This window comes from Acartia tonsa, chromosome 5, assembly GCF_053477335.1.
Source record: "Acartia tonsa isolate MP-2025a chromosome 5, ASM5347733v1, whole genome shotgun sequence".
Classification (NCBI taxonomy): domain Eukaryota; kingdom Metazoa; phylum Arthropoda; class Copepoda; order Calanoida; family Acartiidae; genus Acartia; species Acartia tonsa.
The window spans coordinates 44892900-44905322 of NC_137264.1; the positions used below are offsets into that span (position 1 = coordinate 44892900).

General features: G+C 33.3%; 2 protein-coding genes across 27 annotated transcripts in view; one reads left to right on the plus strand and one right to left on the minus strand.

The window, feature by feature from the left end:
- The window catches only part of lap (phosphatidylinositol-binding clathrin assembly protein lap), a 329664-nt gene that overhangs the window by 90709 nt on the left and 226532 nt on the right, over positions 1–12423 (plus strand). The gene's annotated exons all lie outside the window — the stretch shown is intronic.
- On the minus strand, positions 1288–1662 carry LOC145320166 (peroxiredoxin 2-like). Its single transcript, XM_080162607.1, has one exon. The coding sequence runs from the start codon at positions 1660–1662 to the stop codon at positions 1288–1290; it is 375 nt and encodes a 124-aa protein (XP_080018733.1).

Consider the following 12423-nt stretch of genomic DNA (forward strand, 5'->3'; position numbering starts at 1 on the left):
TCGTACCTAACTACTACAGGAATCATCATGCTAAGTTTGAAATCGATGGGACAATTCTAACATGCCTAAATTAACGAATAAAACTATCCTTTACGGTCGTACGAACCGATGAACGGACACACACTAATTGTAAAAAATCTTCGTTTTAAAAAAGAAAGTTGATTGAAAGGTAAGGTGAAGTTAAGTGAAGGTATTTTCAAGGGATGGTGAAGTTGAAGAAAGATTATCTGCACTTCTTTATTCAAAACTCTGCAAATCCCTACCATTAAAGACTGACAGAAGGACATACACAATCACTAAAACCATTCAAATAAATGTTAAAATGTTATAAAAGTCGCTCAAAAAAAATTCTGACGTCATAAAAATGAGGGATAAGGAGAGAAGGAGTGAAAAGGAAACCCCTCTAAAAAAGATGGATAATCCTTATTTTTATGACGTCACACGCTGATTTTTTGAGCGACTTTGACCCTACACCTTTTAGGTAACTTTTTCAAATCATAAAAATGTACACGCTTTCCTAGACTTTTTGAAAACCAAATTGTTAACTATTTATTTCCCAATATAAAAAGTGAACAAAAAAATGTGATAAATTGTCTGCTATTCTGATTTTGAAATATTGTCTTTTGATTCACTGATAGATAGATAAATATCAAAATGTATCAAGAACAAATAGATCCATAGGAACATGGAGGGGACATTGGACTGAAAAGAAAATAAAACTTTTTCTCGTATTAATTCGAATCCGGTGGATAGGAACCGGTTCTCATCCATACGAAAAAACTGTGTCTAGCATCGTATTATATCCAGCTTTCTACGAATATAAAAAAGTACAATCATAAGATTAAAACCAGTTTTTTAGCCGGTGCCTTCAGCACCTCGGGGCTAAAAAAAACTGGTTATAATCTTATAATTGTACATTCTATATCCGCGGAAAGCTGTTTATAATACGATGCGAGAAATAACTATTTTTTGTCAAATGTTGATTTGTTAATGTAAAATGGTAGTATCCAAACTTGTTCAGTAACTAAGCGGGTATTTTTTATTTAAAATAAATGTGTGTGTACATTATCTTAAAATTCATTTTTATTATCCATAAAGTTAAAAAAGTTCCCTTAGTTGAAGTTATACCATGGTTTATTACTATAAAAAGTTTTAATTTGATAGGACGATTATAACACACTCAAAGTATCGAAAATTCAACAAATACGACGGACGGCGAATGTAATAGTTATAGAATAGCATCGCTACCAGTATTGAAACAAAAACTGAATATTTTGTCTGCAATCATTATTGAAAATCAGCAATGTGTGAAATATTTGACCATTCATAGTTTAGACAAGGATGACAACATCCATAAAAGGGAAGCCCCGCAAATGAGACGATACTTAAATATGGAGTATTTTCAGCCCCTAGTGCGGCAAGCTTGGCATTCTTGACGGCAAAACTACCAGATGAAACAGCAATAACATTTCTGTCGCCCTTCAAATGTTCTAGTGTCAACAATTTTGACGGAGATATGTAGCCAAATTCGACAGGATAAAATAAAATAATCAAAAGATTATCCCTCGGTTGAACTATTGTAGATTCTCCGTTGACAGAGGCACAATTCTGGAAATCTGGAGCAATTTGTCCAGGGTGGCAGCCTACTTCCAACTCGACCATTTTCTAACAACTTAGCAATTAAGAACTTTTTGATTCGTAGATATTCCTTTTTTAGTTTAGACGATTTTTTATTTTTTTATTTTTTAAAGGTACTAAAATTGTTGAGTACTCCATGTAAATCAGGCCCAAGTATGGGTTTAAACTATTTTTTAGTCCTTTCTTAAATATATTTTACATTTGAAGAATAATATTTACATTATTTAGGTTTCAAAATAAAAATTCTTTTTTTAATTTTTTGAGTACAGGACGTATTACATTTTTAGAGATGATTATTGTTATGTCTAATTGTCCTAGAAATGGCTATACCAAAACTCCAGTTAATAGGATAGAATTAGCGTAATATTATCCTTATAAAAACAGGTTCAGTGTGTGTACTGAATGATCTCGCCGATATGGTTCTCCTTTACAAGGTGGCTTCTCATACTTCTTTGGCCTCAAAATATATTAGGATTAATATTTCTAAAAATTGAAAACAAAACTTCAATACTCCTAAATTGCGTATCCTTTCAAATTGGTTACATAAACAAGGTCGTCACATTCCAACGTTTTCTCCAGGGCTCGGCAGTCGTAGTTGCTTTTTTTTAGGACGACCTCGGAAATCTGTAATTGAGACAAACTAGTTGTGTCCAAACTTTTTAATCAATTAATTTAATACATCTATCAATTTGTCATTCATTGTCTTATCCCTTAAGATCCCTGGAAAGTCTAGAAATAAACTAAATAAGTTACAGATTAAGATTAGCGGCTGCCGAGCCCTGGTTCTCATATCTCACCTCCTACTAGAACTTGAAAGACAGATTTTCTTGATAGTTAAGAACAAAAATTAAACCAAAAATATTGACTCAAATCATTTTGTAATTTTTTAGTTTTTTTTAGAAAGTTCTTTAGAAATTAATTGGATAACCGGCTAAAGGATAGCTCAAACACCAAAATAGTGCTTTTCCTAACATACAGTTAAGCACAAACCCACTACATTCTACCCCCCCCCCCCCCTCCCAATTACTTTTGAATCTTCATTAATGCCTTCCCCTCATTAGTATACTCATAGAATCTTCCAGTAAAATTTCTCCGTAAATTGCTATTTCTAAGAATCCTTAGCTGGATCTTTAAATCATTTTAGTGGTGAGCCAAATTTTCACCAATGAGAGTACAGCATTTTATGAAATGCCGCGTTGTGATTGGCTGAAACTCGGCTCACCCCGATCTGGCTCACCACTAAAATGATTTCAAGATCTAGCTATTCTCTCTCATATAAATATTTTTAGTAGCGAAGCTACTCTATAATTTGCAATGTCTGTCCGTCTTTCTTAGTTCGGGGGAAACGTGATTTTCTCGGCTCCTATTCAAGATAGCCGATTTGCCTGAATTTGAAGTTTTCGTTATTTCCCTATTTCATCAAATACATATATTGTATGACACAGCTCTATAGTAAATTTATTCCCAATTTCCATTCATAATTTTTGAGCTTCGCTACTTATTGATGTTGTCATCCTTGTTTTAGTTTCAATAATAATCTCTAAGAAGTTATTTGAATTGTAATGATTATAATTGTTATAGATTTTGGCGACTACAGTGGTATTACCTAAAGTGGTAATAATGTTTATAATATCAACTTATTAGTCATCTGATATTTACATTGACAAGTAAGTACCACCATAAACATGGCTACTATATCTTTAAACGGAGTCTAAAGGATATAAAATAACCACAAAAATATTTTTATTTTTTAATTTTTTGACTATCCATTTCTACCCTTTAGTGTAATGCGTTTTTTTCCTAGGTATCTTATAAAGCTCTTACATCAAAGTGTTCGTTTAATAAAGTCAACAATAAAAATGCGACAACATATAATATTTCCATTGATTTGAAACCAGTGTCGTGTCTATTCATTCTCCGGACAAAATTAAGTAAATTGGATACACCTACTCTACAAGGGGCTACCCAGCTGCCGATAATCTAACACCCCTTTTGATGTTTGTTTTTAAATAGCTCCTCTGGCAAAACCCTGGGCACACCACTGATTAACACTCAGGTAGTGTTAAATCCTTTTAACTGGATTTCTATAGAAATGTTGGTACATAGAAATGAGACCTTAAGAAATTTATTTCTTATATTTTTTCCACATATTGAAATAAAAGTTTCTTGAAATGACAGACAGGCAGACTAGATGTGCTACTTTTATATTGTAAACTTTTAGCAGCTTACAGTGGACAAATGTTCTAACGCTTGGCCGAACTAATATGACGTCAAAATCTGTCCACTTTTTTTGGAGACACTACGAGCTGTTTCATTAAGATTGCTAAAAAATATTTTTGCTATAACGTAGAATGTTTATAAAAAGTGGCATATATTTGATTTTATCGGTAGCGTGTTCCTATTGTTTTCAACCAGAGAAGATGGGGACATTGGGCTATTTATTACATTGGTCCCCAAAGTTTTATACCATCCCTTTCTTATTCGTTGGTTTGACGACTTTGAAGACTTTTATTGAATATTTATTGGTAGGTTCATTAAGTTGAGTGTCCAAACGTTTCAACCACGAATTGTAATCTACAGAAGTGGTAATTTTGTGTATCATTATATGGGATTTACATCAATTTATCGGCAATTGTCTTATCCCTTTAGATCCCTGGTTTTTAACACTGAAAATTATTCACTATTGTTCACACAGAATGGGGCCACAGACAAATACATACAGATTAATAGGCAGGTAGCCACAGACAAATACATACAGATTAATAGGCAGGTAGCCACAGACAAATACATACAGATTAATAGGCAGGTAGCCACACACAAATACATACAGATTAATAGGCAGGTAGCCACAGACAAATACACACAGATTAATAGGCAGGTAGCCACAGACAAATACATACAGATTAATAGGCAGGTAGCCACAGACAAATACATACAGATTAATAGGCAGGTAGCCACAGACAAATACATACAAGTTAAAAGGCAGGTAGTCATAGACAAATACATACAGATTAATAGGCAGGTAGTCACAGACAAATACATACAGATTAATAGGCAGGTAGCTACAGACAAATACATACAGATTAATAGGCAGGTAGCCACAGACAAATACATACAGATTAATAGGCAGGTAGCCACAGACAAATACATACAGATTAATAGGCAGGTAGTCACAGACAAATACATACAGATTAATAGGCAGGTAGCCACAGACAAATACATACAGATTAATAGGCAGGTAGCATAGAATAAGGAGGAATAGAAATGAAAACCCTAAATATTTCTGGGAAATTTGAAGGAATCTTTGACTTGCGCAGTAAAGACAATAATGATAAAGTACAAATCACAATGACTAGTTGGACAAAACTAGAAAAGTTTAATTTGTATCAACATCTAATATAAGAAACATAAGAGCGCAACCTAGTTTTATAATATAAATATATACTGAGACCAATATTTTGTTGTAAATTTTCTGACATAATTATTTTTTTCAGGCTTAATATGCACATTAAATTCATTTTTAATCCATTGTGAATAGGGAAGAGGAAGCTGGATTCTTGGCTACATGGCTTTTAGTAAATCATTGGAAAAGAAATTTATTTTGAATATTTATTCTGAATAATTACTGAAATCATGTTATTTACTAACAGCCTTGTAGCCATTTTGGTCTTTCAAAAGTTCCAATTTTACTTCAGGCTAGCCAGGCAGAATCTTCTACCTGGATTCTATTCTATACTTTATCTTCTTTGGCAGGTAGCCACAGACAAATACATACAGATTAATAGTCAGGTAGCCACAGACAAATAAATAAAGATTAATAGGCAGGTAGCCACAGAAAAAACATACAGATTAATAGGCAGGCAGCCACAGACAAATACATACAGATTAATAGTCAGGTAGCCACAGAAAAAAAACATACAGATTAATAGGCAGGTAGCCACAGACAAATACATACAGATTAATAGTCAGGTAGCCACAGAAAAAAACATACAGATTAATAGGCAGGCAGCCACAGACAAATACATACAGATTAATAGTCAGGTAGCCACAGAAAAAAACATACAGATTAATAGGCAGGCAGCCACAGACAAATACATACAGATTAATAGTCAGGTAGCCACAGAAAAAAAACATACAGATTAATAGGCAGGTAGCCACAGACAAATACACACAGATTAATAGGCAGGTAGCCACAGAAAAAACATACAGATTAATAGGCAGGTAGCCACAGACAAATAATTTAGATTAATAGGTAGGTAGCTAAGTACAAAATTTACAGATTAATAGGCAGGTAGCCACAGACAAATACATACAGATTAATAGGCAGGTAGCCACAGACAAATACATACAGATTAATAGGCAGGTAGCCACAGACAAATACATACAGATTAATAGGCAGGTAGCCACAGACAAATACATACAGATTAATAGGCAGGTAGCCATAGACAAATACATACAGATTAATAGGCAGGTAGCCACAGACAAATACATACAGATTAATAGGCAGGTAGCCACAGACAAATACATAAAGATTAATAGGGAGGTAGCCACAGACAAATGCATACAGATTAATAGGCAAGTAGCCACAGACAAATACATACAGATTAATAGGCAGGTAGCCACAGACAAATACATGCAGATTAATAGGCAGGTAGCCACAGACAAATACATACAGATTAATAGGCAGGTAGCCACAGACAAATACATACTGATTAATAGGCAGGTAGCCACAGACAAATACATACAGATTAATAGGGAGGTAGCCACAGACAAATACATAAAGATTAATAGGCAGGTAGCCACAGACAAATACATACAGATTAATAGGCAGGTAGCCACAGACAAATACATACAGATTAATAGGCAGGTAGCCACAGACAAATACATACTGATTAATAGGCAGGTAGCCACAGACAAATACATAAAGATTAATAGGGAGGTAGCCACAGACAAATGCATACAGATTAATAGGCAGGTAGCCACAGACAAATACATACAGATTAATAGGCAGGTAGCCACAGACAAATACATACAGATTAATAGGCAGGTAGCCACAGACAAAAACATACAGATTAATAGGCAGGTAGCCACAGACAAATACATAAAGATTAATAGGGAGGTAGCCACAGACAAATGCATACAGATTAATAGGCAGGTAGCCACAGACAAATACATACAGATTAACCATTACAGATCGGGCCCCTATTCCCACCTTAATAGATCGGGGGGGGGGGGCCATATTGACCCCCCCCCCTCTATCTCGGCTTCTGTTACAGATAAAAAAGACGTAAAATTTTTTTCTGGTGGTTCATGTGTATTTTTAGAGAAAATTACCTTTTCTAGTCATAGCGATCAGGCCGCTCCTTAGCCGCTTTTTAGCGGCCAGCCGCTAAATTTTAAAACAGCTGTAGAGCGGCCAATTTTGCAGCTAGGATGACCAAATTTTAGGAATAACTTTTATTTTTCATAACAAAAAAAATACTTTTTCTGATCATCGCCAAAAAACGGCAAATAACGGAAACCGCCATTTTCGGCGGTTACGGCGGTAAAACGGCGGTTGGCGGCGCCAATTAATATTTTTATCTGTTAATATTGCTCAAGGATTTACCAAAGAAATGTATAGGTCTCTAGGTGTAATAGAAGCCACGATATTCATGATATATGTCTGTAGTAAAAGCCGGACAAAAATCGGTCATAAAGTCGGTCAGGGTGCAGTCAAACGGTCATAACACCACTTTTCTCATTCACAAAAAAAAATTTTAGGTTTCTACCTTATATACAAAGTCATAATGTGGAAATTAAGATTTATTTAGAATTTTTTTTTAATTTTGGTGCTACCCAACCGACTTTGACCGGACACCACGACCGACACAGACCAGATATCCTAATAAAATCAACTCTTGCCGACGTATAATTACTAAACTTAAAAAGTCATGAAGTCACAACTCTCTATCTTACCTACAAAAAAAATGACATTGAAAAAATAGAGGGGGGGTCAATATGACCCCCCCCCCCCCCCGATCTGTAAGGGTTAATAGGCAGGTAGCCACAGACAAAAACATACAGATTAATAGGCAGGTAGTCGCAGACAAATACTGATACTGATATCACATAGTGATTTTAATGCGGTACTTCTTACTATTTTAATACGTAGTTTTGATAGGTAATTTTCTATCATTTTTAATTTAAATAATTTTGCATTATCACTAACTAAATATAATGGCAAGTCGTGATTACAAAAGTAGTTTGTTAGGCAATTTCTTACAATATATGTAGTCTTTTTTCTCATTCATTATATATAATGAAATTTAATTGCTGTACACACATTTTATCACTAAAATAGCACTTGGTAATTTTGTCTTTTTCTTTAAATGTTCCTCCACTGTTGGAAACTCCAACAAATCCAAATAAATTGTTTCATTTGGTCTTTTAGAGTTTATGAAAGCTGTAGAACCTTCTTTATACTTATGCACCAATGGTTTGTTTGTTAAAAATCCCATACAGGAATTGGTTAGATTTTCACAAATCATTTGTGCATATTTTTTATTATTAATATGGTAGTTATCAAATATATAACTTTTTAGTTTCTTTTTACCTATGTGTCCCAAAGAATAATGGAATAAACATTGAATGGTAATTTTTAATTTTAATTTTAATTTTACTTTTTTTTCAATAATTTCTACATTTTTCCAAGAAAATAAGTTTTAAATTACAATTAAAATCAAAATATGAAACAAATCTGTTACAAAAGTGAATACATTAAGTTTACTTTTTTCATAATAAAAATGACTTGATTATTGTAACTTTAAAAAAAACTGACTCTTTTTATTTCTAAAAAGTGTTCAATGGAATTGGTTTATCCTATAAATTTATAAAGTGTTTCATAATTTCCACAAAAAGAAATGTTTTTATATCGCTAAACAATAGATAACTGGATAAAGTTTAATGATAACGTAAACTCATAATTATGGGAACAGACCCCCCTCTCCCAAACTTATAATTTTACTTTCTCTTCTCTTTCCCTGTCTTCTTATGAACTAAGTGGTTAGAATCAGGTAGGGAGCGACATTGGACTATTTATTACTCTAGTCACCAAGTTTTTAAACAATGCATTTCTGAATAGTTATCTTGGACTTTTATAGAATTTTTCATGGTTTGTTCATTAAGTTGATTGTCAAAACGTTTTAACCACTAACTGTAAGCTACAGAAAGGGTAATTTCGTATATTACAATTGGGAATCAATTTATCGGCCATTGGCTTATCCCTTTTACTAGTTTATGATTGATGTTGATAATGTGACTAGTTTTGATAAGATTGGTTTTCATGTTGGACTGAACCCACGCATTCAATCAGAAACTCTTTACAATGCACTGGGGGGCAAATAAGTAAAATTTAGATTTAAATTTTAGATTAAATTATTTAAAGGCCTATTTTAGTGTTTTATTTGGGTTTTTGGTCTAGTTTGTCATTTTTTAACTTTTTTAAAACCTAAAATGATCCAAGACTCATCTTAGAAAACTTTTTCTGTAGATAAGTGTTTTTAGATTTTTTTAGAAAACATTGAAAGTTATAGAATGCATATTTTAAAAAAATTGGTCTATCAAGAAATGGAAAGAAATCCACAATAACTTTTAATTGATTTGAATATGCCTGTGGTTGATGAACCAAAAATCCATTTTCCTTACCTTGTAAGGGCGGGATTTTTCTTCAATTTTTAAGTAATCATCTAGAGAATCCAGAGCATAATCCAAGTGTAGTGGGATGTGATACTCTATCACCCAAGGATATCAAGTTAAGTAACATCCATCCAACCCTTTGATTACATGACCTTTGTCTAAGAAGTCCTAACTGTGCATGGTAATGCGTTTTGCCTGTTTAGGAGCCAAGGTATTCCACCTACTCTTACTATTAATGATGCAAACCTGACTTAGCAGCAGTAGGAACTATTTAATAACGTCTTTAATTATGACGCGGTGTCGGCCCGAGATTCGAAACTACCACCTCTACAATTGTGTGTCTGGTCGTTGGTGAAAGGTTGGTAAATAAAGGGTAAGGAAGTGAAATATGACTTTGAAAGACTTAAAGTCGGAAATTCATTATTAAATGCACAAAAATATTTAGCCCTCTAGCACTAATAGAAATTGAGATAATAAGTGGAAAGGACTTGAATGTCGTCTTTGCATATTTTTTATTAATGAAATACATTTTTAAGTGGTCGCATTCTAATTCGCAATTTTTTTAAAAAAATATTCGTTCAGAAATTTTATTTAAGTTAGTTTTATCTGTTGCACACCCCCTCTTTGTCTAATTCCGATATGAACCCGCCCTAATGCGCAACGTGTTGAGCCAAAATCGCGGGTTAACCACGAAGCAATACTTTAATCCTATCTTTGCCGCATTGTGCATTCTTAAAGTACCTCTATTACTACAATTTAGCTTTAAAGTCCTAGTCCATTTTTACACTCAATTGTATTTGCGTTAAATCTACTTTTTAGAACCATTCGTGTCCTTGCCTCAACAGGAGGTGGAGGGTAAACCAGGGGGGGAGGGGACACTAGGCTGTTTATTCCACTAGTCCCCAAAGTTCATTGATAACGATTTCTTATTCGTTGAAATAACAACTTAGGGGACTTTTGCTGAATTTTTATTTGTTGGTTCATTTTGTTGAGTGTCGAAACGTTTGAACCACTAATATTAATCTACAGAAGAAGTAATTTTATGTATCAGTATTGGATATGTACATCAAATTATCGGCCATTTTCTTATCCCTTTAGATCCCAGAGAAAATCCTACAATTATTTATTTTGTTAAAATATGAAAATATCTTTACCATACTTTCAAGGGAAGTTTTATATTAAATTTTGTCCTTGTTTGTTGGAATGTGGTGCCTAAAACTCAATAAAACGTCAGGGACTTTGAGGGATAAGACAATTGACAACAAATTGATGTACATCCTGGATGAAGATGATAGAGACTACAATTATTAAAAATAGTTCATCACCAACCAATTAAATTCTATAAAAGTATTCAACGTTTTTAGCCAATGATTAGGATAATGAGGGTATAAAACTTTGGATACCAATGTAATTTCCAGTCCACTATCCTCTTCCTCCCTGGTAAAATGTATTGCCTGGAAAACAATAATACATAATACATTGTTCATTATCTTACAATCTTATTACATCAGAGATGTGTTTTTGAAACAAGAATGCCGCGTTTTTTCGACATTTTTTTGACCTGTCGTCTTCGTTCAATCAATCATTATTATGAAAATGCCTCGTTGGATTTAAACAGAGTATACAACTTAGTAATTTAAAATTTTAGAATTATTATTTTAGCCATTTGTTTAATATCGAATAAAGCTCTAAAAAGATGCATTAATTAATAAACAGCAAAAATGGATTTAAGTTTATTTATTTTTTTTTCTATGAGGAACGTACAACAAAAGCGAAATAATTAAATAAATAGTTGTATACTCTGTTTAAATCCTACAGGGCCTTTTCTTAATAATGATTGATTGAACGAAGATGACAGGTCAAAAAATGTCGAAAAAACGCGGCATTCTTGTTTCAAAAACTTATCTCGGGCTTTTGCCAGGCATAAGCTGCTGCAGCTGGAATTAGCCGAAAAAGTTAAAAGATTTACGCATTATATATGCAGTTGTCAACCCTGCCACCAATCAAATTGCAGATATAGTTGTTTTTCGTATCTTTCATAAATGCAAGCAAGGCGTTTTCTCTCAGGGGGGAGTGGACATTAGGCTGTTTATTACACTAGTCCACAAAGTTTCATGATAATGTTTTCTTATTCGTTGGCTTAACAACTTTGGGGAATTTTATTGCATATTGATTGGTTGATTAAAATCAATTTGATTGTCTTGTCCAAACGTTTCAACCACTAATTATAATCTACAGGAGGAGGGACTATTTTGTGTATCTTTATTGTGGAGGTACATCAATTTATCGACCATTGCCTTATCCCGCTATTTCCATGGTTTTCTCTGCTTAACCTAAACCTGCGGGGACTTGCAGTGCCCTAGTCCCAATCTAACCAAACCTAAAGTAAAACACAAAAATACTATCCACTTCCCTCAATTTCGATATAATTTAAAATAAGGAGGGGGGGGGGGGGGACTGCCCAATATAATATTACTTTTTCATGTTCCTTGACCTAAAGGTGTAGTAATATTTGTAGGTGTAAAATTAACATATAATAAATAATAAGAATGCAACATATCATAATAATTTTATCTAAAAATCTGCCAACATTATTCAAACTCCAGCCAAATCTTTTAATAGTTATTTATCGCATCGTATTACAGACAGCTTTCCGCGGTTATCAAAATGAAATTATTATTTTCTATTAGTTGTATCTTAACATTCACGGAGAACTGTCTGTAATACGATGCTATACATGATTTTTCAGTATGGCAGAGAAACGGTTCTAATCCTGCGGATATCAATCGGTTTTGAAGCAATACTGGAAAAATATTTCTAAGATTATTGACATAATAATAAAAAGGAGCCGATCTACAAAAAAAAATCAAAGAATCGATAAAAAATTTTACTGATGATTCCTCTGCACCGACAATCATCCAGTACATAATGTATTTGATCAGTCGGTCAAGCTGAAAAAGAATTATTAATGTTCAGTATTTAAAAAAAAAAGAATTTACCCCATATCCTTTTTTTATGACAATAGAACATCTGCTTTATATCTTACTTTATCTGTTTATCCATCTTTTTGTGCTTCGATACTTTTGTATATTGTCATACTTGTTTTAA

Bases quoted from the DNA above. Each gene is read 5' to 3' on its own strand.
- LOC145320166 (XM_080162607.1), bottom strand. From the start codon at position 1,662: ATGGTCGAGTTGGAAGTAGGCTGCCACCCTGGACAAATTGCTCCAGAT.